At 36.4% G+C, this 26,611-nt stretch overlaps 2 protein-coding genes and 1 pseudogene across 3 annotated transcripts; 1 reads left to right on the plus strand and 2 right to left on the minus strand.

Annotated features, from left to right (window-relative positions):
• Positions 1 to 462: 462 nt before the first annotated feature.
• Positions 463 to 4,570, plus strand: LOC306852290 (L-xylulose reductase-like; annotated as a pseudogene). The gene is made up of 7 exons (XR_013786044.1): positions 463 to 641; positions 713 to 807; positions 1,195 to 1,291; positions 2,695 to 2,736; positions 2,818 to 2,917; positions 3,524 to 3,588; positions 4,395 to 4,570. The product of XR_013786044.1 is annotated as an L-xylulose reductase-like (transcript).
• Positions 4,571 to 6,288: 1,718 nt separating this feature from the next.
• On the minus strand, positions 6,289 to 13,442 carry LOC306852536 (ras-related C3 botulinum toxin substrate 3-like). The gene is made up of 6 exons (XM_079389441.1): positions 13,255 to 13,442; positions 11,187 to 11,258; positions 10,695 to 10,812; positions 9,942 to 10,004; positions 9,670 to 9,829; positions 6,289 to 8,310 (listed from the first exon to the last, which is right to left on the minus strand). Exons 1-6 carry the CDS (start codon positions 13,287 to 13,289, stop codon positions 8,180 to 8,182), a joined length of 579 nt encoding a protein of 192 aa, XP_079245567.1. The 5' UTR covers positions 13,290 to 13,442; the 3' UTR covers positions 6,289 to 8,179.
• Positions 13,443 to 14,982: 1,540 nt separating this feature from the next.
• Positions 14,983 to 24,240, minus strand: LOC306852568 (leucine-rich repeat-containing protein 45-like). The gene is made up of 19 exons (XM_079389502.1): positions 24,113 to 24,240; positions 23,525 to 23,637; positions 23,177 to 23,432; positions 21,824 to 21,885; positions 21,670 to 21,740; positions 21,146 to 21,324; positions 19,591 to 19,719; positions 19,399 to 19,511; positions 19,257 to 19,315; positions 18,922 to 18,999; positions 18,689 to 18,824; positions 18,510 to 18,587; positions 18,323 to 18,434; positions 18,175 to 18,245; positions 18,007 to 18,099; positions 17,188 to 17,280; positions 16,938 to 17,111; positions 15,448 to 15,595; positions 14,983 to 15,305 (listed from the first exon to the last, which is right to left on the minus strand). Exons 3-19 carry the CDS (start codon positions 23,406 to 23,408, stop codon positions 15,109 to 15,111), a joined length of 2,025 nt encoding a protein of 674 aa, XP_079245628.1. The 5' UTR covers positions 23,409 to 23,432; positions 23,525 to 23,637; positions 24,113 to 24,240; the 3' UTR covers positions 14,983 to 15,108.
• Between the last annotated feature and the right edge of the window lie 2,371 nt (positions 24,241 to 26,611).

Consider the following 26,611-nt stretch of genomic DNA (forward strand, 5'->3'; position numbering starts at 1 on the left):
AGATCATGTTCCATGAAGATATTTTGTAAATTTCCTACTGTAAATATATTAAAACTTCATTTTTGATTAGTAATATGCATTGCTAAGAACTTCATTTGAACAACTTTAAAGGAGATTTTCTCAATATTTAGATTTTTTTGTACCCTCAGATTCCAGATTTTCTAATAGTTGTATCTCAGACAAATATTATCCTATCATAACAAACCAATGGAACGCTTATTTATTGTATAAATCTCAATAAAAAAAACTGACCCTGATGACATATATCACATATAGCGCTGTTGCGTTGCGGGTGTCCCGAGTTCGATCCCAGCTCTGGACCTTTCCAGATAACCCCCTTCTCTCTCTTCCACATCACTTCTAAAAATAAAAGACAAAAATGCAAAGAAAGAAGAAAAAAACACAGTTTAAGTGCCTTCTGATTGTTTGCCCATAGTCTTACAAAACTATTGAACCAATATCAATCACTATCGAGCAGGAATTGTAGACGGATAGTATACTGATCGATGGCACCCTCACTAAGTTACTTCAGTCGTGGAAGGTTATCTTTCTTCTTCAGGTTATGAGAGCAGATCATGTGACAAACAGAGCTTCCTGTCCAGAGCTGCACTCAGTTCAGCAAACATCAGACTGGCTTTGAGGTAAGCAGAGAAAGATTTGCGCTGTTAAACACATCGGTTTCGTCTAATAAACCTGTTCTCTGTGCTTTCAGTTGCACTAGTTCACAGCTGTTTCTGAGACTGGATCAAGAAAGCATGGAGATATCTTTCAGTGGAAAGCGAGCTCTGGTGACTGGAGCAGGTAAAGGTAAGGAACAGTTCAACCAATCATTTATTCTCCAGAGGACTTGTAGGAGTTTCTAGTGGAGAAATACAAAAGGAGCGATACCGAAGAGCGTCCTTGTCGTTCTTTTCCATTAATTTACTAATGAATCACGCCTGAACACGCCATGCCTCAAAATAGAGACTCATGTTCAGTGATTTACCATAAAGACTGGTAAATCCATCCATTCATCCATCCTCTTACAAACATTCTTACAAATATCTTCTTTTGTGTTCCACTGGAGTAAGAACATGTTTTTGTGAACTGTCTCTTTAAAAGTGCATAATCACATGCGCATAATAAGTGCACAGTATGCATGCTTTCAACTTTCCAAATCAGTCTTGTTGTAATGGTTGACTCAATGCCTGGCAGGGATCGGACGGCCACGGCTCAGGCTCTGGCACGCTGTGGGTCAAAGGTCACGGCTGTCACGCGCACTAAGGCTGACCTGGACAGCCTGGTGCAGGAGGTAATGACCCCTCGGCCACCAGTGTTGGGAGTTACATGTAACGGAGTTTAATTACAAAATAAATATAACGTCTAATCTGTTACAGTTACTGAAAAAAATGTGTAATTAAATTAGTTACTTATGAAATTGTTTACGATTACAAAGAGGGTTACATCTGCATATTTTCACACACACACACACACACACACACACACACACACACACACACACACACAGATGTGATTGATTTCTTTCCTAAATTGCATTGACTGCTTTAAAATATGAGACACCAGTGTTTCAGGAGTTTGACACAGAATAGGACACGTGATTATTCCATAACTGATTTGTTTCCTATCTGGTTTTATGTATATGCTTTATTTTTTAAGATTAAGTTTTTCCAAAGCATTGTTAGATGCCAGTGTTTCCTGTTGTAGCTGAGCAAAGATTTGATTTCAAAACAAGATCAGGTTACACGTTATTTTAAGGTGTCCTTGTTACAGTGTAGTTATACATTTAAGTACTGAGTAATATTAATTAAATACATGTACTTACTATATGGTTACAATTAGTGTTTGGCTTAGGGTTGCTTGCATGTAATTCTGCATAATTAAGTGTTATTATAATAGTAAATACATGTAACGTGTAACAAGGACATCTTAAAATAAATGGTTATAATATCATAACTATTAAACTATCTTATGTTTTTAAATTTGTATTTAACTTCAGATTTATCTCAAAGTCAGTCTGGTGGAGGCTGTGCTTTAAAATTCAGTTAATATAATCTTAATTATTAGACATTTAGAAAAGTAATCAAATTTTAATCTTACAGTAGAACTCAAACACCAGACTTTCACAAGCCTTCATCGCTTGAATTAAGATTATAATCATTCATTTAAAGCACAGCCAGAACTAAATCAGACTTTAGCACCTCGTTTTACTTTGAGATCGTTCTGAGGTTAAATACAGATTTAAAATCATTAGAAATATTTTAATAGCTTTGATACTGTTTTTGAAATCAAATCTTTGCACAGCTATGACAGAAAACACTGATATCTAACAAGGCCTGGGGAAAAAACTGTTCATCTTAAATTAAAGCATATAGAAATGTGAAATAAAACAGTTGATAATAAGGATGCTGAGTCCTAAACTCCTGAAACATTGCTGTCTATTTTAGTGCAGTCAATGCAATTACATTTATTTCGTAATTCTGTTACATGTAACTTACTCCCCAACACTGCTTGTAATCTGTAACTTTTACTTAATAAGTAACCTTCCCAACACTGCGGCTCAGTCCAGCTCATCCTGACACTAAACCACTGTCTCCCAGCGCATAGCATTCTCCTGCTGCTCCGTTATGCTTCATGCATTGACAATACATTGCATTGAAAAGTGTGTTTGTAACGCGGGCTGCTTCTACTCCGCAGTGTGCCACAGTCAACGTCAAAGCTGCACTTCATGTTGCTCAAGTAAGAAGAGCAAGCCTATGCTGGATGATATCAGAGAGAGTTCTACCACAGGTTTAATGGTGTTGTGTGCGTTCGTTGTAGATCGTGGCTCGAGGAATGAAGGCCAGGGGAAGTGGAGGATCTATTGTGAACGTCTCGAGTCAAGCCTCACAATGTGCGCTGAAAGATCATGCCGTATACTGTGAGTGCATATCTATTGCGTTCATGCAACTGGAATCAGTGTCCTGTTTATTAGGCCTGGAGAGAATGATTTTATTTACATGCACTAATTTTATATCGGCTAGAATGAATCCAATCAGATTTCTAATTCTGTTTATGCTTAACTTTTTCCTGTTGATCAGATTATTTCAGATCTCAATTCATGTTTACATGAAGGCTTTCTGATTATTAACAGATTATTTTGGTGCATGTAAACATTGGCTGCAGTCATGCAAATGCATAAAGTATGCAAAGGGAGCTTTTTATGCAAGGCTCAGGATAATGTACATTAATAACAGTTAATACAGAGAAAATGACCCAGAGACAATTAAGCTCAATACATGGATGTGAAAAACTGATTTGAGATTTATTTCAGTACAGTTAAGGGTCATTATACAAAAATATTTGACCACAGAATTGAGTGACTGATCAATCAGAATCAAGTGTTGCAGACATTAATGGCCCTGTTTCCTTAATTACTGGAGAAAGATCTTAAACTGATAAAGCAAATCCAAATTTTGAATCCATCTTATGTTTATTGTATTGAAGCACACTTCTGAGTGATGATTGATTAGTGTGGTGTCTGCAGGTGCCACTAAAGGAGCGCTGGACATGCTGACCAGAGTGATGGCGCTGGAGCTGGGTCCATATCAGGTGCTTATGAAATCACAATTTCCTCAAACATTGAGCTCATTGTATGCTGTTTACAGCTTTGAGAAAATTAATTGTGCATTGCGGTGAACAGTCTTTCCAGGAGGCTTCAGGCCAATCAGCAACCACCCTCTCAAATACAGAAATCTGTTTCTAAACGATTGAATGCTGGGGTGTGTGCCACTAACTGCTCTCTAATTATGTGGAGAAGTGGATGGAATTGCTGACAGATAATAATGCATATTTATGGCAAAGTTGTTTGTGTATGGCAATCATGTGTTTATATTCACCATCGTGTTGCTCTTGCTGATTGAATGAACAGCAGACTGTAGATCGCAGACACACTGCTTTGTTCTAGGAATGTCAAATTAATTCAACGCATAATGCCTGTCATATATTTCATGAGGACATAATGTCTTCAATCCAGTATTTCTTCTCTTGAGAGTAGATGTGATCATTGATGAATAATGCAAACATCATTTCCATGTTGGCCTGAACACTGTTTTAACTCCGTCCATGAATGCCGAAATATGATGATGATGATTATAATGTTGTTATTATTATTATTAGCAGAACTGCTGAGTGACAGACACATTTAGATTAGATCTGCAACCCTGTTACCCATTTTGTTGTATTTTATTTTTTATATATTTTTTAAATATTGTTTAAATGTAATTATGATAATAATATCTAAAATATAAAAACAGCAAATACACCAAGATGGGTAACAGGATTGCAGATTTAGTTTTGGTGTATTTTCTGTTTTTATGCCGTTACTCAGCGTGTGGTGTGTGATCTGACCTGCACAGATCCGAGTGAACTCCATCAACCCGACCGTGGTGATGACAGAGATGGGGAAGACCCAGAAGAAGCCAAGAGCATGACGTCACGCATCCCGCTGGGGAAGTTTGCAGGTGCGTCTGTGTTTAGTCTCCAGAACACACAGTCAAATCTCCACGCTTCTCTCCCTGCGTTCCCCGGCTGAGCCAATACATCTCATTAATGACGAGAATACATCGTTTAGTTTAGTTTCTTCATTTCTACTGCCACGAGCAGCCCAAAGTGCTTCCCAATGCATTCAAGAAGACCAAACAAACACCATAACAAACACAGCAGCTTATAAGAGAAAAACTATTACAAATATTAAAACACAGCTTCTTAAAAGAGAAAAAAATACAAATATATTAAAAAAATTATAATAATTACAAATATTACGTCTCTCCTAAATCAGACTGAAAGGCCATGATATAAGCGTGCTTCTTCAAAGCCGTTTTAAAAGAGAAGAAAGAGTGAATGGCTAGAGGGAAGTTACTCATATCTGACAAATATGAGGGCGCGAGATCATTCAAGTTTAAAGTTAAATAAAAGTTTTTGTTTGCACAATATATATATATGTGTGTGCTGTGTATATATGAATGCACAGACATACATCTGCTGTTATAGTGGCATTGTTGTTATGGAAAGGAGCAGCACGAACATTCTGCTGAACATCTGTTTTTGTGTTGCACAAACCGCTTTGGAATTTAGAGTAAATGATTACAGAAATTCTGTTTTTGTATAACGAAGCCTTGCTTTAATGAGCTCATACGGTCCTCATGAGAGCCTGAAGGTCTCAGCTTCTATCCACATCCAGTTGCCATGACAATACAGTTAATTTGTAATGCTGCTGTATCATGTAAGGCCTGTAGAGATCAACATACATGGCTCTTATTTTAGTATCATTCATATACTGTTGCAGCTTTTATTATTATTCATTGGTTTCTGTTTTATATATATATTTTTTTTATATATAATTTGTTTTCATTTTAATTTTAGTTATAGTTTTAGTAATTTTGTTGTGTTTTTGTCTATTCAATTAGTTTTTTTGTTTTTTGTTTTTTTTATCTATATAGTAATTTTTGTCTCCGTTTTGTCAAACTAAAAGAAAATTAGAAATGATGCCTTGGCCACTAAATGAAATCAAATAAGTTTAATATATATATTTTTTTAAATGAAATAAAATATTTCATTCATTTTTTTTTATATATATATATATATTTTCTTTTATTTCAGTTAACATGTATTTCATTTCAACTTTTTTTTTTTCTTTTTTTTTATGATCATAACCCTGATACACATGATTTAATCCAGATTTTCCTGACCAAATTTTGGACTTTTAATTTCTAAGTCAAGCCAAATTGATTTATATAGCACTTTTTACAATTTACATTATTTTAAAACAGCTCTACAGAAAATCGTGATGTTTATAATAGTTTCTGTTGATGTTCATAATATCATATCTTCATGCCTTATAGTCACATTTAGCAGATTAGAGCTGAATATTAATATCATTTACATTTTCCAACGATATAAACAACCAAGCTGAGGTTTGCGATATAGAAAATATAATATTACGTAGTTATATATCCAACACTAAATATATTGCTGGATGCAATATAGTTCACATTTTGCAACAATAGTGCAATTTATTTTAATGAAAAGGTCTCAACAGACCAGGAGAAATGTATTTACTGTGACTGAACTTCATAAACTTGATTTTAAAAGCATGGCAAATGGACATATTAAAGGAATAGTTCACAAACAACACTAATTTCAGTCTGTTCCTCACATGAAGCTGTTGTTTGGCTTCAGAAGACTTGTGCGTTAGATTTTATTACACTTTTATTGTCTTTTATTCCAATGAATGAGAGCAGAGAGTCAGAGTAAGGGTAAAACATAAATAGATTTATTAATTAATGCATTCCTCATCTAAAACATTTTTGTGTAAATATACTATCTTACATCATGGAAATGTCTTTTGGCAGCTGTGAAGATCTTCTTCTTTTGTCCATGTTGAGTTATTTACAAAGAAAGGAAGTGCTGGAGCACCGATGCAGGATGTGATCACTTCGACTCGAACCCAACACATGCAGACACGAATTAAACAAGCTTTCCAAAGAGAGACAAATGCCCATGCATGTCCTTCAGTCACAGACACACTCAGGCTTCGGCTCGTGGCATGCAGGTCTCTCTCACACACACACACACACACACCGATGATGATGGGCATTTGTTCAGACAGAGCGCAGAGGTTTGAGATCGTGAAGCTGTACCATAAAACCCTTCAGCAGTGCTTCATCTGTACATAAAAAACTAGAAAAGAAAATCCAGAACCAGTGTATTCACTAACCGCAGATACGACGATATTTCCTTCTCCAGCGTTTATTAAAGAAAACATCTAGTGTTCATGAATGCATGAGGCTTTAAAGTCCACATGAGATCAAACGGAGTTCTTAATGCACGTATCTGCTCATGCAGTGCAGGATTATTCCAAAGATCAAAATCTCTCAGTAAAATATAACCCAGCTAACAGAAAGCGTTCTGGCAGAGTTATGAATGGTTCTTCCAGTAATATTACAGGGTTCATTCAGAGTTATCTGATCTTTATTAGTGTTCTTAAAACATTAGCACCAAACCGTTTATACATTGTTCATGAAACATTTCTGAAACTTTTTTAGTTTTTTTTAATGATACTAGTTTAGAACATTCAAAATAACATTCCCATAATGTTTGCAAAATTATAAAATGGAGTGTTGCCTGTAATAACAACATAGCCAGAATATTAGTGTTAAAGTTCTGAGAAGATTGTTATCTGGTAAAGTTCTTCTGTAACATTGTTGCAGTGTTCAAAGTCAATCAAAACACAAAATGTAGCACACAAATGTTATTATACATCATTCAAGGAATGTTTGATTTGAAACATTCTTTTTTTTAAATGTTACGTTCAGAAAACATTCAAAAATATAATTTTCATAATGTTTGGAAAATAATAAAATGGAATGTTCCCTTGACGTTTGCATTAAAAAAATGCTCAGAAATAATGTTTTCATAACTTACTGGGAACGTTAGCAAAACGTCCTTAGAACTCATTTTTGTTAGCTGGGTACAAAACTGAACTTGATTTTACAGCTACACTGTAAAAAAATTTAAAAAGTTGAGCAAACTTAAAAGTTTAAGGCAACCAGCTTCAGCAGATTTTTGAGTTTTCTCAACTTGTTTTTTAGGAGATTTTTGAGTTGTATAAACTTAAAACAAGAAGTTGAGAACTCAAATCTGCTGAAGCTGCCTTAAACTTTTAAGTTTGCTCAACTTTTTATTAGTTGTTTTTACAGTGTAGGCTTTTCACAATCCAAACATTTGCAGCATGTCTTTCTCGTTGAATATCCGGTTTGACTCGCTCTGGATGTAAAATGGGTCGTGAACTAATACTGCCAATGGTTAGCTTTGTACAAGACCGTCTAAATCAACAGAACTTCCCCGTCTTCCTTTACAACATCAACAAACACTTCCTTACAGTATGTCAACAATTACACTGTACCACTAAAACTTCTCATATAAACGATATGAAATGGAATATGACGTCTCCGGGCGCGCGAGGCCGTGAAAAGCAAAGGCCATCTAGCAGGAGGTTTCCCTCTACCGATGGTTCATATACATGTGATGTGCATTAGAGCTTGATGGACGGCTGGCACTGAACCTGTGAGAGGAGGACAGTATATTTCCCAAGACGCTGATTAAAAATCTTGTAGTTTTACGAGGCTGTCGCGGCTTTCGCTCAGAAGAGAGTGCAGCGTTTGCCACGTTTTTTGACGGGTGGAGGGCAGAGGACGGCGCGGATGGCTTCGTCAAATACAGTCTTTAGCCCGCGCTGCGTCAGAGCAGAGCACTCCAGATACTTCACAGCTCCTGCGGCACAAACACAACACACTTCTTATATTATATATAACACTTCTTATAATATTATAATACAAATGAGAAGTTTTAAGGACACCCTGGAGTATTCTGTCAAAATAAAAGGGTGATGGATCGTTTGAAAAATGAGAGATTAACACAGCCATAAATATTACTGTAGTGATTTGTATATAATGTAAAATAAAATAGTTTTATTTTTAATTAATTTTAACTATAGTTTTTTATTTAACAGGGAAATGTTACAATAGTAATATTTCTTGTTTTGTTTTTATTTATATTTTTTATAATAATAATAATAGTTATTATTATTATTATTATTATTTAATATAAATAAAACCAAACACAATATATACTAGATAGGTAGATATTATTTTTTATTTTATAATTTTTTTTATTGCCATACTGATAAATAATCATTTTTATAATTTTTTGAAAATATTTTCAACAAATCACGCAGCCCTACTCTCTTTTTCTCTTTTACTCTCTATTTATTTATTTATGTTTTTGAAAGAAGTTTCTTATGCTCATCCAAGGCTGCATTTATTTGATCAAAAATACAGGCTAACACTTTATTTTAAGGTGTCCTTGTTACACGTTACATGTACTTACTATTATAATAACACTTAATTATGCATAATTACATGCAAGTAACCCTAAGCCAAACCCTAATTGTAACCATATAGTAAGTCCATGTAGTTAATATTACTCAGTACTTAAATGTATAACTACTCTGTAACAAGGACACCTTGTGTAACCAAATACAGTAAAAACTGTGAAATATTATTGCAATATAAAATATCTGTTTTCTATGTGAGTATCCATTAAACTGTAATGTATTTCTGTGATCTGCAGCTGTATTTTCAGCATCATTACTCCAGTCTTCAGTGTCACATGATCTTCAGAAATTATAATAATATACTGATTTACTGCTCTTCTGATTATTATCAATGTTGAACACAGTTGTGCTGCACAATATTTTTGTGGAAACTGTGACTTTATTTTTCAGGATTCACAGATGAATAGAAAGTTCAAACGAACAGCATTTATTTAAAACAGAAATCTTTTGCAACATTATAAATGTCACTTTTGATCAATTTAATGCATCATTGCTGAATAAAAGCATTCATTTCGAATCTTCCCGACCCCAAATGTTTCTAAGAGGTGTTGGTCCTGCAGAAGTCAGGCTTTGAGAAACACTGACCCTCAGGCTTCTGGCAGCACAAAGAGCTGATGGGGAACGGTCATTGTGTTTCTAAGACAATGGGCATCTCTGTGTGTCCCACTCCAGCATAACCAGCGTCCCACTCACTCAATAACTGCATTAATGCATGCACAGATGTTCTCGGTACGCACCAATCTCTCGGGCCATGGCCAGACCCTGTGGGTATGTGATGGGCGACAGCTTCTTGTCCCGCAGCCTCTCTATGGTGTCCTTATCATCCCGCAGGTCCAGTTTGGTGCCCACCAGGATGATGGGTGTGTTGGGGCAGTGGTGTCTCACCTCGGGGTACCACTGGAGCACAGAAACATACTTATATTATATTACGCTCTGCTGTCAGTGTTGTGTTTGTGTCTGCTTTACATGCTGTGCTTTCAAACACGACGGAAAAATGAGTTGCCCCTACCTTTGCACGAACGTTCTCAAAGGATGCTGGGCTCACCAGTGAAAAGCATATTAAAAACACATCCTGTGGAGAAAACAGAGGGAAAATGCTGTTTTATATATTTGCAACCAATTTCAATTACAGCACTGAAGGAAATCCAATACTTGTTTCCTACTCATTTAGATGAGCTGATTCCAAAAATAGAGTCTGTTTCGCTCGAGCACGTCACACTTTCTCACAAAACATGCATTTCATAGTGTTTTTGCTTTTCATAACCATTTGTAAGATAATAATGTTTTAATTAATAATTAGTATTATTATACTTGTCACACAGTTTCTGAAAGCTGTCACTCACTTTGGTGTGTGCTTAAATCTGCAAAACCAGACACTGATTCTTAGACTTTGACTCAGTTTTCAGTTTCATAAAACACTTTTTGCAAAACACAACACACAGTTCTCTATGTAACACACACAAATCTAACAGGAATTAATATTACGGCAAAGGTGTTTGCAAATGTTTGCTTTTGAGATGTTTGTGATATTTTGAATGCAGTGCTTCGTTTTGCAAGAGATGTGAGGTGTTTTGCATTTTGTGTAAAGTTTTGAAAAAAAGAGGAAAAGTTTTGAAAACGTGTGTAAAGCAGCTGAAAAAAACCAAGTACATTTTTTAAATTCTAAAGAATGCTTGAAATGATATTAAAGAAAAAAAACTTCTGCTAACATAAAGAGTTCTATATGTTGATGTGTGGAGAATAAGAAAGTGAAGGCAGGCACCGTCTGCGGGTACGAGAGCGGACGAAGGCGATCGTAGTCCTCCTGTCCTGCTGTGTCCCATAAGCCCAGGTTCACTGGTTTGCCATCGACCATCACATTGGCAGAGTAGTTGTCAAATCTGAAAAAGCACATTGACATAATGCTCAATAAAACATCACAAAACATTCAGAACGAGACAAACGGCATCAGACACCGACTTCTGCTCCGATCCATCAACCCCTGAGCACTCGTTCATCTCTGTGACAAATCAAGCAATTCCTCAGAAACACCTTCCAGAGTCAGTATCTGCTCTACTGTTATAAAGATCTAATTAATTTACATTGCAAGCATCATTTTCTCACTATATCAGACTGTATAAGCCATAAAAACCTGATGCATTAAATATGACACAAACAACTTTTTGTTGTTTTTTTGCTTTTATTTTTGTCTAAAGGTTCAATAAAGTGCTCCATTTGTGTTAGTTTTTAAAGCAGATGCACAGTATATACTCACACTGTAGGGATGTACTCGCCGGGGAAGGCATTTGTGGTGTAGCTGATCAGCAGACAGGTTTTACCCACCGCCCTGAGAAAACACACACAGACACACACCACAGCTCAGCTGGCTGTTTCTGAGATGCATTACTGTGCATTCATATAAAACCCACAGATGCAGAGGAAATGATGGAGAAAAGAGCACTACAGGTCAGAACATTATATGATGAATAAGTTGCATCAAGTAAAAGCAGTTAGTGCTGCTCTTTATGTGAGTGTTAGTATGTCAGATAGTGACAGACCCTGTCCCAGATTCACACTCGCCCGAGGACACACACACACACACACACACACACACACACACACACTGAGAGAAGATTTGTTCGTTCGAGTGGAATGAATGACTCAAACACGAGCGGTTCTCAAATCAACACCTGACTGATTTGTTGGAACTGTTTACATTAAAAAGAATACAAATATTGAAATTAAAAATATGTGCTCTATGATAATGATGTTGGTATATTATTAAAAGGTATATTATCAATTATATATGGAAAATTCATAACCCACAAATGTATACAGGCATTGAATAAACCCACTTGAACTTTTTAAATGTTTCTTTCTCAGATATTATACTGCTTATATATACTCCAAGTCTTCCAGATTTGTGGACATTCACACAGAGATCAGTCATTAATCAGGAGGATACAGCATTTGACCACTGGATTCACAAAAACCATCAGCTACTGATGAACATTCATTTTTATTTGAATTATGACTGTCACCATGTTTTGTAACCTGATCCTCTTCCACCTGTTATATGTTTATCTGAAGAACCCCTGAGATTCCCCTGATCCTGATCCTGATCCTGATCCTGATCCTGATCCTGATCCTGATCCTATTTAAATCAATGTGAAAAACAAGAGTTCAAAGGTAATCGAAAAGTAGTCTGATTATATTACCTAAATCATGTAATGGATTACGTTACTAACTCCAATTGTTGTCATGTAATCAGTAACGAGTTACAGTTTGTACGTAATCTGCCCAGCTCTGATCACATTAACAGAAATAAGACATTACAGACGGGATTGCTGTAAAAAGCCTTAAATATGTTCTTTTATTGATTTATAATGCACAAAATGTGTTATTTATCAAGATGCTAATATACCATCTTTTTTCATTGTTTTTCTTTTCTTTTGTATTAGAATTTGATTTGACATAATTTACACCAAATCTGACACTTTTCCTGTTGCTAATGTTTTTAAGAGTCATAATTAGCTAGTTAAAGTCACAAAGAAAATTATGTAATTTGGTTAATGTTGCAGAAAATTTACATTTATGAATATAATAGCTTGCTGATAACATAAATACATCTCCTATATATTCTATTATGTTTACAATGAGAAAAGTAACAGAATATATCACACATGGTGAAATAAGTGTCTAAATTGGATTTAGTAGCAGACCGAAATTCTTTAACAAGTGGACATTAAAAAAAAAAAAAAAAGATGAATTGACTCAGTACTGAGATTACAGAAATTACAATTCAAGTGAGCATTTATGCCTTTAATAATTGCGAATCATGCTTCTGAACCGGTTCTTCAAAAGAACCGACTCGCGGAATGACTCGCTCACATGCACGCGCTCCACACACTTCTCGTGCACGCTAAAAGAGGGAGTGGTAACCATAGCGCTTCTGCTTCAGTCTTTTGCCATTCAACACCCAATGCAATACACTCTGATACCGTGCACGAAAATGACACATTTCTGTTCAAAGCCCGTTCATTTAATGTCTAATAAACAATGCATGCTGCCAGCCGCACGTGCATTAGCGATTAAAACAATACACGAAACAATTAATAATGTATCACGCTGTGATGCGCATTACAATAGCTATACAGATTGCGATTATATTACAGTTGTGCATGCATTCTGCACGCATGCACACGCTTAGGATCAAATAGAGGATATTACGCTGAGAAAATAATAAAATGCAAAGGCCAGAACTAGGCATGGATGCATTGCAATACCCCACACGGCTTTTCCAAGGATGCTGCTCTCCATCCGCTCCCAAAAACACTACTTACCCGTCGCCGACCACCACGCATTTAATAGCTTGCATTTGTGGAGAGGAAGGTTACTTCACTTCACGGCCGTAAATGTATTTTATTATGCCACAGCTCCCACTTAACCCGAGAAATGATAGATATCTGCAAAAACACGGTCACTGCCCTCCTTGCAGCAGCGCTTTAGACGGCGAACCTCTCCGAGACTCTCCGGAAAAACACGAAGAAATTTAAAGGGACAGGAGCCCCACACAGGATTGAATACTAGATACTAAACACGGCTGAATGTGTACTATTTACTCGGTATTTTATTTATTTATCATAGTAATGGTAACAGTTGTCGTTATTCAACACTAAATACTTTGAATAGGTGCAGGCAGATGTTTGTCACGTGACCTTACCTCATTAATATAAGTCGTGTCCAGTTATTACGTTGGAAAATTTGTATCCCTTTTAATTCAAGTTGTGTTATGTTTAATTGTTTAACACATTGAAACGGAAATCAGTTTCTTCATCAGGTTTGTAGAAATGTGTCTCTGCATCAGTGTCTCAGCAATGGATGCTCTGCAGTGAATGGGTGCCGTCAGAATGAGAGTCCAAACAGCTGATAAAAACATCACAATAATCCACACCACTCCAGTCCATCAGTTAACATCTGGAGAAGACAAAATCTGAGACAAGTCCAGCATTAAGACGTTTTTAATCCATAATAACTCCTCCTCCAGTGAAAAAGTGTTCTGGTCTGAATCAGGAGAGAAATCTGCAGATCAAGCAGCGTTTACAAGACAAAACAGCTCTAAACAAATATGTGGCTGGATTTTGATGTGAGAGACAACAGGCACTTTTTCACTGGAGGAAGCGTTATTATGGATTAAAAACATCTTAATGCTGGACTTGTCTCAGATTTTGTCTTCTCCAGATGTTAACTGATGGACTGGAGTGCTGTGGATTATTGTGATGTTTTTATTCTGACGGCACCCATTCACTGCAGAGGATGTTTTGGTGAGCAAGTGATTCTTCAGATCTGATGAAGAAACAAACTCATCCTTATCTTGGCTGACCTGAGGATGAGCACATTTTCAGCAAATTCATTTGTTTTTGTACAAACAATTTAAGAATAATTATTATTCCATTACACACAAACAACTCAGAGTTTCATCAAAAACACATTTTATTTAATAGCCAACACAGATATTACAGAAGTGGAAAGAGAACTCCAACAGTAGGAAATATTTTAAAATATACCATTTGTAAGCGCCATAATATAAAAGGTTTGATGGTCAGTATGGCACGTTGGGCATTTTTAAAATATATATTTGTGAAAAAGATCCAACATTTTTAATAAAAGTAAATAATCATTAAAAAAAAGTAAAAATTTCAAGTTTTGAAAATAAGTTTCTCCGATTACTCACCAAGACAAACTCCTTTTCCAAACCAAATATATACACACACAAAAAAGAGTGCTGTCAAACCATTAACACATCCAAAATAAAAGTTTGTTTACATAATATGTGTGTGCACTGTGTATATTTATTATGCATATATAAATACACACACATTCAGTATATATTTTGAAAATATTTACATATATTTATATTATTATATTATATATAAATATATTTAATGTATAAACATAACATTTTTCTTAAATATATACATGCATGTGCTTGCATTTATATATGCATAATAAATATATACAGTACACACATATATTATGTAAAAAAAATGTTTGGATGGATTAATCATGATTAATCGTTTGACAGCACAATTTTTTTTCCCCCAATTCATCAAAAAAAAAAAATGGCACTCAAATATGTAAAAGCATTGTAAAACGGTGCAATATGCAGTAGATTTATTATGCATAGCTGCTGGAAGTCACTTCTTGGGGCTGAAGTGAGCGAGAGCAGAGCCCTGGACGTACGTGAGAATGGCATTCTGGAGGAAGCTGGCTCTCTGGGCCTCGTCCTCACGGATGCGCTGGATCTCTCCCTCTCTAATGCGCAGTCGCTCCAGCAGAGACGAGATCTCGCTCTCTTTGTCCAGAAGGGCCTCTCTGTGGGCGGTGCTCAGAACTGATCCAAAACACAAACACAATGAGCCTCAGCATCAGGTTACATAACAAACACAAGCCTTGCATTTAGTCCTCGCATGAATAAATCCTGACATTATTATATGATCAAACTCAAGGTATAAAGAATGGTAATGCGTATGCACCCTTCATCTCTCTCTCCAGAGCAGCGATCTTCTCTTTAAGGCCGGCCTGTGCCGTTCTCTCGGCCTGCAGATGGCCGATTTGCTCTTGGAGCTCCACTCGCACTCGAGTCACTTCTGACACTTTCTCCTGCTCTTTACCGGCAAGCTCCTGCGGCTCAAACACAGCGAGAGCTCAATACATGCATTTATTTATTTATTAACTAAAACCATAAAAACATTTTCATTATATGAAATAATATTTATTATTGAAAAAATAAGTAAAATATCAAATAAAATAAAACTGCTGAGATAGTAATTCATTAATAAAAATTTAATTTTGTATTTTGGCTTGTGATTCGTCCAACATTATAACCAAAATCTGATAGTTGTATAATAATAAAATAAAAAATAATAATAATTTTAATTTCTATGCATTATATAAAATCACATTATAATAAAACACCATTATTTACCCACATACATTTTCATTAACAAAGTTTTAAATGATGACACTATCCAAACATTTTCACTTCCATGTTTGTAAAATTAGGAAATTTAATGGCAAAATAAATAAAAATGAATCAAAATAAATCCTAGTGCAGTGGTTCTCAACTAAAGGGCTCCAACATTTAGACAAAGCATGCATTTAGATAAGCTAAAATAATTAAGTATTTATTTATAATTTATGAAATGTTAAATATATGGCCGAAGGAATTTTTGTAAATAATAAAAAAATCGTTGTGGGACGTTTGAGTCAAAAACGGTGAGAACCAATCAGAGTTATTATAATTAACTATCGATCATATTCAGTAATATTATCAAAGCAAAGATGCAGTAGATGTCTTCCATCAGTCTCCCAAAGCTTGCACCGTACACTCGGTAACATTAGGCAGTTTTCATTTATATGCGTTAGTGTTGATGATTGCATTATTTTTCATATGCATATGCTTACATATGAGATCACTCGTTTCTGCGTCTTCCTGGTCTGTGCTTTTGATCGAGTGATTCTAGACTCATTCAAGAGATGCGTAATAGCGCCCCCTAGCATACAACAGAGAGAACACGGAAACCTGGGAAATTCTGTGTTTGGCAGCGAAGCGTTGTCTCGTGAATAACAGAACATTCTGTGTTTGTCGGGGAAAGAGGTCTTTGCACACCGAGTCCAAAATTGTCGTATGTATTTTTTCATTTTTTTTTCTCGTATTTGTCATCCTTTCCTATCAAAATGCTTGTTACGGATGCGCAGAAAATCGTACCTGATCTGAATTTTTTTATGACGGATGAAAGTTTTGGAGGCAGTGCGTAAACGAGACTGACACAACGTGAGGTCGTATTTAGTTTTTAACGTGCAATAAATTCTGACTCAGTGTGCAATGACCTTTAATATTCCTCAGTACTTAAATGTGTAATTACACTGTAACAAGGACACCTTAAAATAAAGTGTAACCCAAAAAACATATAAACACTAATTCATAAGTCTACTAGAAGAACTCCTGCTGATGCTGAGACACCTGCTGTAACTCGTGGATCCTGCGGCGGAGCGAGTCCGTCTCGATGCTCTGCTGGCCCGCTCTGGCATGCAGCTCCGCGATGGTTTGTTTCTGCTGGGTGCAGTGGTTCTGCGATTCATCTCGAGACTGACGAAGCGCTCGCAGTTTCTCCTCCAGGCTGCTCAGGTGCTGCTGCTGCAGAGGATCGAGCCGCTTCGATCAATAATACTGCAGGTACTGATGTAGTAACAATGCAAAGAGTACGGCGTACCTCCTCCAGTCGCACTTGGGCCCGTACTTTCCCCAGCTCCTCCTCGGCCTGAGCTCTCTCGGTCACCAGAGCCGCTTTCACTCGGCTCAGATCCTGCACACAAGAGCACACGTGATTCTGCATTCTCTCAGACCTCTGTATGTACTACTAAAAACCAATGATGAGACCACAGAGAGCAAGGCCGGGGTTGGTTTTCAAATTAAATCAACAGTTCACCCAAAAATGTCATTCCAAACCTGAATATTGTTTTGTTTTTGTTTTTTTGCAAGGAATGCAAAAGTATAATTTGACACGTGACAAGGACATAAAAACCATAAAATTAACTATAAAATGTTGCATATGATTTATCCACTACATTCAAAGTATTTGGATTTTTCAAAATAAAATAAATTAAAACAATAATAATAGTTTTTTACAGGTTATTAACCAAAACTAAAACAATAACATTTGTGTTACTTGTATAAAAAAAAAAAAAAAACACTTTAACTGAAATAAAATAAAATATTTTAAAAATTAAATACACTACATTTCAGATAATTTCCAAGACAAAATTTCTCATTTTCAGGTAGTACTTGAAAATTGAAATAAAAACTGTATAGACATATTAAAAAAATTACAATAATGACAAAACTAAAATAACAAAAAATAAAATGAAAGCATAAAATATGAAACTTAAAACTAATTCAAAGTTTGAATAAAATGATAATAGTATCTCGATACTAAAATAGCACTGCTATACAGGTTTGGAACAACGTGAGAGTTTTAGTGTTCAAATGTAATATTTGTTGCATCTTGAGGTAATATAATAATCTTGTGTACTTCTTCTAACTGGATCCGCTGTCCCTCCAGTTTAAGGATGCGTTCTTGAAGAGCTCTCTCGCTCTCCTCCTGGTGTCTCGTCAGATGATCCACCTGGAGACCAAGGACATCGAACTTGAATTGAAGCAAAACCTAAAGTTAAACTCTCTGTGCATTTCACATCTTTACCTCCTTCTGTCGTAAACCGTCCATGTCTTCAAGTGCCTGCTTGGATCTTCTCTTCTCCATTTCCAGACGTTCTGATATAAAGAAAACATTCCAAACTCAAGTAGAGTCGAACACCAGAGGGTTTTGCCATATATCTGAGCTGCAGCACCTTCAGCCTGAGCGAGACGCAGCTTTAGCTCCGCAGTGGTGTTTGTGAGCTCCTGCTTCAGCTCGAAGATCTGATCCTGCTGTGTTTTACATCTGCGTTCGGTCTCCTCCAGCTGTGAGCGATAAACACACTGGATAAACCTCACACACCTGAGCTGCTCATCATATCGAATGCTTCACCTCTGTACCTTGTTCCTAAGCTGGAGGTTCTTCTCTGACAGACTGTTCACTTCCTTCAAGAGCTTTGCTTCCCTCAGAGCCCTATCCTACAAGCCCAAAACATCAGAAATCAGTCACTACGGAGTAATAGAAAGCTAATGCAGTGTTTGAATTGTGTCAAAGCTCTTGGGGGGGTCCCTCTAACCACCTCCTGCTCTTTCTTGATCTCTCTGGACTGTCTGTCTCTGAGCTCGGCTTTCTCCAGTTTAACTCGAGTCAGCAGCTCGCCGAGATCATGAGCCTTCTGCTCCGACAGCGCCAGAGCCGCCTCCGTCATCTGCAGTCTGAGCAACAACACAAACACACTCACCTCCACAAAATAGCCCTCCTTCACACCACTGATGCCCCTAAACATTCACGGCACTCTTAAAGGCTGCTTACTTGGCTGTGAGAGAGTTTACAGATGATTTCTGCTCGTTCAGCGCCTCCTGTAGCTGACTGAGACGCATGGAGGAATTTCTACAAGAAACACAAAACCTGTTAGTCGTCTATCAGGAATCTCAGAACAGCCTGATTTGAGAAAGGGGATTTAAAAAAAAACACTGGGTGGATTTTTATCATTATAGCGTGGATGGGTACACACTTCCAACACGCATTTATGTTCAAACAATTTGAAAAGTGAATTTTGCATCCATTGACACCTTTAAGTTTAAACAGTATTTCAGTAAGCTTTCTCAAGCCAATCTAATCCCGGATTGAGTTTTAGTGGCACTGACCTGCTGCTTTTTCCCATCTCGCCTTTCTGTCGATCAATGGTCTCCATCAGACTCAGGAACTTCAGGACACATGTAGAGAAGGATGTTAGTTATCATGATCAATCCATCCACAGTTTAAGTGAATAAGCGCAGTCTTGCTCACCTGCCGGCTCTTCTCCTGCTTCAGGAGCTGGATCTCCTTGCTGAGCACCTGAGACCTGCTGCGGCTCTCTCCAAGCATCGACTGTCGCTCTGTGTTGTGGCTCATGGACTGTTCTGGGAATATTTGGATGTGCTTAATACAGGAAAAGCTTGTGTTAGATGCGTGTATCAGCGGATGCTGGCGTGGGCTCACCGATGGCTCGGAGCGTGTCGCTGGGAATGTTGTTTCCAGCCAGCTCTAGTTTGATCAGCGTTCGGTTCTCCTGCATCGCCTCCAGCAGCGACCGGCCGCCCAGCAGCCCCATGCTGTTCCATCTGAGATCTGCACACAAACACATCAGAGACTGCAACATCAAACATGTCTAACAATTATTATTGTAGAGATTCACCAGCAACCAAGACTTCTTAACAGGAAATCATTTTCCATCATCTTTTCCAGGCCAGAAAATATCATTTTAAAATTCCTTAAACTTTTCAGGCTGCAAAAAAATAACTTTATGAATGTAATTTTATGGTATATATTTATAATTAAGTCACATAGACATGCTGTAATGATTTAATTACACATGCATAGAGATACATAGACTATCATTCAAAAGTTTGGGGTCATTTTTTAAAAAGAAATTGTTTGCTTGATTAATAAAAACATTGAATAATGTTTTTATTAATCAAGGATGCATTAAATTGATCAAAAGTGACAGTAGACATTTATAATGTTACAAAAGACTTCTGTTTCTAAAAAATGCTTGTTTTATTTATTAATATACTTAAGAATCCTGAAATAAAATATATCACCATTTCCACAAAAATATTAACTGTGTTCAACATTGATAATAATCAGAAATGTTTGTTGAGCAGTAAATCAGTATATTATTATGATTTCTGAAGATCATGTGACACTGAAGACTGCAGTAATGATGCTGAAAATACAGCTGCAGATCACAGAAATACATTACAGTTTAACACATATTCACATAGAAAACAGCTGTTTTAAATTGGAATCATATTTTAGCATTTTTACTGTATTTTTCATTAAATAAACAACCTTGATGAGTAGAAGAGAAAAAAAATCTTACAGAGTGGTAGTGTAATGGCTATAGGCCACATATCAGACAGACAGACAGACAGACAGACAGACAGACAGACAGACAGATAGATAGATAGATAGATAGATAGATAGATAGATAGATAGATAGATAGATAGATAGATAGATAGGCTATATATACAGTAAGCCATAAATAAGGTCTTTCTCTATCAGTTACTGATATTTTTAAGTTAGATAGAAGTGTTAACATACATAAAAAGGGTATTTAATATATTTAAATAATTGCACAGATTTATTAATATTGTTGTACATATAGAGAGTAAGCTAATGGGAATAATTATGGAAGCCGTTTCTGCCACTGAATAAAAAATTAAAAAGGTAATTGCAACTTTTTCTCTCACAATTCTGACTTTTTTTCTCATTAATAGCATGATATTAACTCGCAATTGCGAGACAAAGTCAGAGTTTTCATGTTGCAATTGTGACTTTATAAATTGTAATTCTGACTTCATAACAATTTTGAGAAATTAAGTCAGAACTGCGTGATATAGACTCAATTCTGAGAACATATCAGTCTCCCGCAGATTTAATAAACACTGCAGACAACAGCACAGTGCAGGCAGTGAGGTTTAAAGGACAAGCCTCATGAGCCTCAAACAAAGCTCAGTGCTTGTGGACAGACAGTGAGGGTGGATCTGTTACCCAGCTCTTGCAGAGTGGAGTTTCTCTTCAAAGCCATGCAGAGCTCCGCCGCTCCCTGGTGGTTCATTTGATTATTACGCAGGTCCAGCTGGATGAGAGCAGTGTTGGAGGCCAGACCTTCACAAAACACAGCAAATCCTTCCTCCCACATCCCCAGAGCATTCCACTCCAGCACCAGTCTACAAACAGTTCCACATTTGCAATACTTCCTTGATCTTTTTACTTTCAAACAGAACTAAATCCTCAAAGATGGTGGCATTTATTTCATGCAAATATTAAGCTGCAGATTAGGCATAGAATCTCTTCTGAAGTGTTATTTAGGTGTCTATACACAGATTGTTGGAGGTGGCAGGAATGCATTTACACAAAAATGACTTAACTTTAATACTAGGTGGGTCAGAGCAGGCATCATTTTTTTTGTTTATAATTTTTTAAAAGCAATTTTAGAGTAATTTTGAATGAAGTTCCCTACATAAAACATACAGTTCCAACACATAAAACAATTTTCGACTAAGATCCCTCACCTGCGCAGCATCTTGTTCCTCACTAATAACTGTCCCAAAGCCTCAGCTCCTGTTCCTCTCATGTTGTTGCCCTGAAAATAAATGATATCTTTAGGAACTGTATTACAGACGGAGTCAAAATAAGTATATATTATAATGCATAACTTCATTTTACCTTCAGATCCAAAACTTTGACTGTGGTGTTTGAGCAAAGCCCATTTAATAGCAGCTTGGCACCTGCAGATGGAACAATGTGAGTGGTTTTGAGCATCAACTACACAAAACTAAAAGATAGAAATAACTTCGTAACTTAATCGGCTCATGCAAAGATCAGTATGATAATTATGCCCTCATCTAAAAGATTCATGTTATGTTTTCAGGAACATTTGAGCAAATCTCACAAACCTGGTTAAGAACAAGTCCATATTTCACCCAAAACCAAAGATATTACGTTTTGTATGATCTTTAAAAAGTATGTTTATAAATTTCAGATATTGTTAGATTTATAATTAACTGTATTCATTTATTTTGCATTGCATGAGCATACAGTAAATTATTTTCTGTGACGCAAAAACTATAAAAGATTTATTGATCATGTTTTGTGTTTTACATGTCATAAAATCTTTCCTTTAGACGTTTAATTTTTTACGTCGATTTTACATTGTAACATTATTTTCATAGCAATTATGCATATTTGACCCATAAATTCTCATTTCTGTGATGCAAAGAATTATTTTAAGATTATTTGTACATGTTAATATATCTTAAATAGCTGCCATAAAACAAATAATGTCCTACAAATTTACTTGTTTGTTTATGCAACATTTTCTTTCTTTGGATTTTCTGTGAGTTTCATTTTCATGTTAGTTAACATTGCAACATCATTTTATTTTCATGTTAATTATGCATATTTTATCCATAAATGCTCATTTGCTTAATGCAAATGATTTATTAATCTTGTAAATATTTGTGTAACGTCCTGAAATGTAACAATGTAAAAAAAAAAAGATTTCTTATGTAAAAAATGGTCCTACAAACCAACTTTCTTTTTGCTGAAAATAATGTCACAATGCAAAAACTGTCCTACAAACAGATGTTTTTGTTTATGCAATAAAAAGTTTAAAATGTTTATTCATTGTGATATTATTTTCATGGCAATTATGCACATTTTACTCAAAAAAACAACCTGTAAAAGATTATTTTATTTTCATGTTAATTATGCATATTTTATCCATAAATACTAATTTGTTTAATGTAGAAATTTGTAAATGATTTATTAATCATGTTAATATTTGTTTTTAATGTCCTGACGTAAATGTAACAATGTAAAAAAAATACTTTTTATGTAAAAAAAGGTAGTACAACAAACTATGCACATTTTACTCATAAATTCTACTTTTGTAAAGCAAAAAAAAAAAAAAAACTGTAAAAGATTAATTAATCATGTTAATGCCTTACAATCCTACAAACCAAATTCTTTATGCAAATAATTTTTTTTTTCAGAGTTTCCTCCGTCGACAGATCCCACCTTCCTCGCTGAGCATGCAGTCGCTGAGGAGGACCTCTGTGAAGACAGTGTCGCTCTGCAGGACTCTTCCCAGCACACTGCAGGAGTCTGTGGTGATGCTCTGACCGCTCAGGTCCAGTCTGCAGCTGCCCGTTACTGTCCTCGAGTCATGCAGCTGAGCCAGCACTGATTCCTGAGTCTCTATTCCTCCCTCTTTACACAGCCTCAGGTACGACCTCCTGAAGTCCTCCATGACCTGCAGAGCAAACTAAACACACTACAGACAAGAAGACAGTGAGGTTTCAAATAGCAAGCACCATCAAAATAGAACGAACGAGAGCCATTACAATCTGTTTCAACAGTGTTTGCCTTGTGTCTGCATGCAAGCATTGCTTAAGATGATCCAGATCAGATGCAGGCACTTCAGTCCGCTCTCAGCTGTATCTGTGTCCACACGGAGCTTTTACATTCATCACAACACACTGCAGAAGATGAGAAATTACTGGAGCAGGAATACAAAAGCTTTATCTTACTTTGTATTTTGTCTTGTTTCTAGTCAAAAAATAAAAACAATCTTAAATTAAGATGCATTTACTAGATAAAATGATGCAAGTGCATTTATCTTAAAATAGGTCAAATAATCAGCCAGCGGGGGAAATATTCTGAAAACAAGATCTTTTTTAGATATTTTGACTAGAAACAAGACAAAAATATGAAGTAAAATAATAAATTCAACATAAGAGAGCAGTATTACAAAGTTCTGCTCTAATCACAAAATACATGATTATGAAACAAAAATGGAATATATTTTAATAATGCATTATCTTTTGTGGTCAGAGGGTTAAAAAATAAATAACACTTGTTTTCCTACAATTATTTACAGCTGAAGCTCCGACTGTATTTTGATACTTTACTCGCTAAACTCGGTTTACATTAAATGATAAAATGACAACTAACCTTTTTTTTTTGTAGCGTTTAAATTCATGACTTTATCCAGGTTTGTGACAGCAGATGTTGTTCAGCCTCTTATCTTCACCATTGTTTCGTTTGACAGTTTAAAGTATCCAGGAAGTACAACGACTTCCGGTTTGAAACAGCAGAATTGTGGGATATGTAGTTTTAGATGAGTCGAATATTACGGTAAATTTCTCTGGAAAGAAACAAGGCAACTTAGCAAGATTTCCGTGTATCTCAACGTGAGAAAATACAAGCTATATTATTTAACATTGTCTGACAAAATAAATCCTGGTTGACAAGCTGTTTGTTCATTAATTTCCAGCATACTGATACAAACATTAGCAAACTATGGTATACGAGAAAATGATTAGGCTACAATTTTAATTGATATAGTCCTAACTAAGCAGTTACCACAAAGTAAATCGAAGTAAACAAAATAGGCCTATTTGATCTAATGTACAATACAGAATTAATTGTGTTATGATGCTAAAGTGAAAAATCATATTAATATAGGCTGTTTCTGTCACAGAAATAGCTTCTTGTTGATTTTGAAATCCCATATTTGGTTAATTCCTATAAGGCACATAATGAATGTGACTATTTAAAAAGAGCAAAACACTCCTTTTTAGGCTTTATATCCCAATATAGAAATGCCCACTTGCCAGAAGCCCTTGGATGAGCTGCTTTGCTTCTTTGCAAAAAAACTATTTATTGTAGATATTTGTGGTTGTTAATGTACACATCTGCAAAAGTGTGGTTTATCAGCGTAACAAACACTATAGGTTCAATATTAGTACTTAACCAAAAGATAAAATTAAACTATAGAAAAATTAGACACGTCTTTGAACATCAGCATGAAGATAAATAGGAAGATTTTTTTTTTCATTTTAGAACTTTAAAATCAGAAGTTTATGCATTTCAGTACTTTAAAATTATTTATTCTTTCCCTTCACAACTCTTGACACCAGCATGAAAGTAAATGGGAAGCATTTTTTCCATTTGAGCGGTTTCTAAGCATAGACGTTTTATTTTATTAATTGCATTTTTAATACTTTATAAAATTGCATTAAAAAAAAATAAAAATCCACAACTCAGAACAGATGCAACCTTTTTAGGGTCATGACCCAACAGTGGATAAGCACTTCTATACTGTAGACACATTGAGAAAGTAACTGTAATTGCAGTTTGCTCCACAGGAGGTCTCTGTCTCTCTCTCATACAGACACTGTCTGTCTCTCTGCTTCTGCTCCACAGGAGGTCTCTGTCTCTCTCTCATACAGACACTGTCTGTCTCTCTGCTTCTGCTCTGCTGGACTCTCTGTCTCTCTCTCATACAGACACTGTCTGTCTCTCTCTCATACAGACACTGTCTGTCTCTCTGCTTCTGCTCCACAGGAGGTCTCTGTCTCGCTCTCATACAGACACTGTCTGTCTCTCTGCTTCTGCTCCACAGGAGGTCTCTGTCTCTCTCTCATACAGACACTGTCTGTCTCTCTGCTTCTGCTCTGCTGGACTCTCTGTCTCTCTCTCATACAGACACTGTCTGTCTCTCTCTCATACAGACACTGTCTGTCTCTCTGCTTCTGCTCCACAGGAGGTCTCTGTCTCGCTCTCATACAGACACTGTCTGTCTCTCTGCTTCTGCTCCACAGGAGGTCTCTGTCTCTCTCTCATACAGACACTGTCTGTCTCTCTCTCATACAGACACTGTCTGTCTCTCTGCTTCTGCTCCACAGGAGGTCTCTGTCTCGCTCTCATACAGACACTGTCTGTCTCTCTGCTTCTGCTCCACAGGAGGTCTCTGTCTCTCTCTCATACAGACACTGTCTGTCTCTCTGCTTCTGCTCTGCTGGACTCTCTGTCTCTCTCTCATACAGACACTGTCTGTCTCTCTCTCATACAGACACTGTCTGTCTCTCTGCTTCTGCTCCACAGGAGGTCTCTGTCTCGCTCTCATACAGACACTGTCTGTCTCTCTGCTTCTGCTCCACAGGAGGTCTCTGTCTCTCTCTCATACAGACACTGTCTGTCTCTCTCTCATACAGACACTGTCTGTCTCTCTGCTTCTGCTCCACAGGAGGTCTCTGTCTCGCTCTCATACAGACACTGTCTGTCTCTCTGCTTCTGCTCCACAGGAGGTCTCTGTCTCTCTCTCATACAGACACTGTCTGTCTCTCTGCTTCTGCTCTGCTGGACTCTCTGTCTCTCTTTTTCTCCATGCATATCACGGAGATCATCATATAAATTACAGCTGCTGTATAACTCATATATGCATATACATAAGTTCCTTAAGTGTAGTACCAAATTGAAAAAATATGATCTTTAATATGATCATCCTGTTCAAAAGTTTAAAATGTAGATGTAGGACAAAGATGTAAGCTAGGGGGTAGCTGTGGGTGCTGATGCGAATAAATTCATATTTAGGCTATGAGAAAATAATAACTTGTATTTCTCACGCAGGTTGCCAGATTTGTGTCTACACAGAAGCCCTGTCTATAG

Source organism: Barbus barbus (genome assembly GCF_936440315.1).
Source record: "Barbus barbus genome assembly, chromosome: 32".
Lineage (NCBI taxonomy): Eukaryota > Metazoa > Chordata > Actinopteri > Cypriniformes > Cyprinidae > Barbus > Barbus barbus.

What these genes read in the sequence shown, in the direction of transcription:
- LOC306852536 (XM_079389441.1), bottom strand. Translation starts at nt 13,289, where the DNA reads ATGCAAGCTATTAAATGCGTGGTGGTCGGCGACGG. An exon ending in CGCTCTCGTACCCGCAGACG is followed by an intron (nt 10,005 to 10,694) that starts GTGCCTGCCTTC and finishes TTTTCTCCACAG; the next exon opens with GATGTGTTTTTAATATGCTT. An exon ending in TTGAGAACGTTCGTGCAAAG is followed by an intron (nt 9,830 to 9,941) that starts GTAGGGGCAACT and finishes TCTGTGCTCCAG; the next exon opens with TGGTACCCCGAGGTGAGACA.
- LOC306852568 (XM_079389502.1), bottom strand. Translation starts at nt 23,408, where the DNA reads ATGGAGGACTTCAGGAGGTCGTACCTGAGGCTGTGTAAAGAGGGAGGA. An exon ending in AGATCAAGAAAGAGCAGGAG is followed by an intron (nt 18,588 to 18,688) that starts GTGGTTAGAGGG and finishes TTGGGCTTGTAG; the next exon opens with GATAGGGCTCTGAGGGAAGC. An exon ending in CCCAAGTGCGACTGGAGGAG is followed by an intron (nt 17,112 to 17,187) that starts GTACGCCGTACT and finishes GATCCTCTGCAG; the next exon opens with CAGCAGCACCTGAGCAGCCT.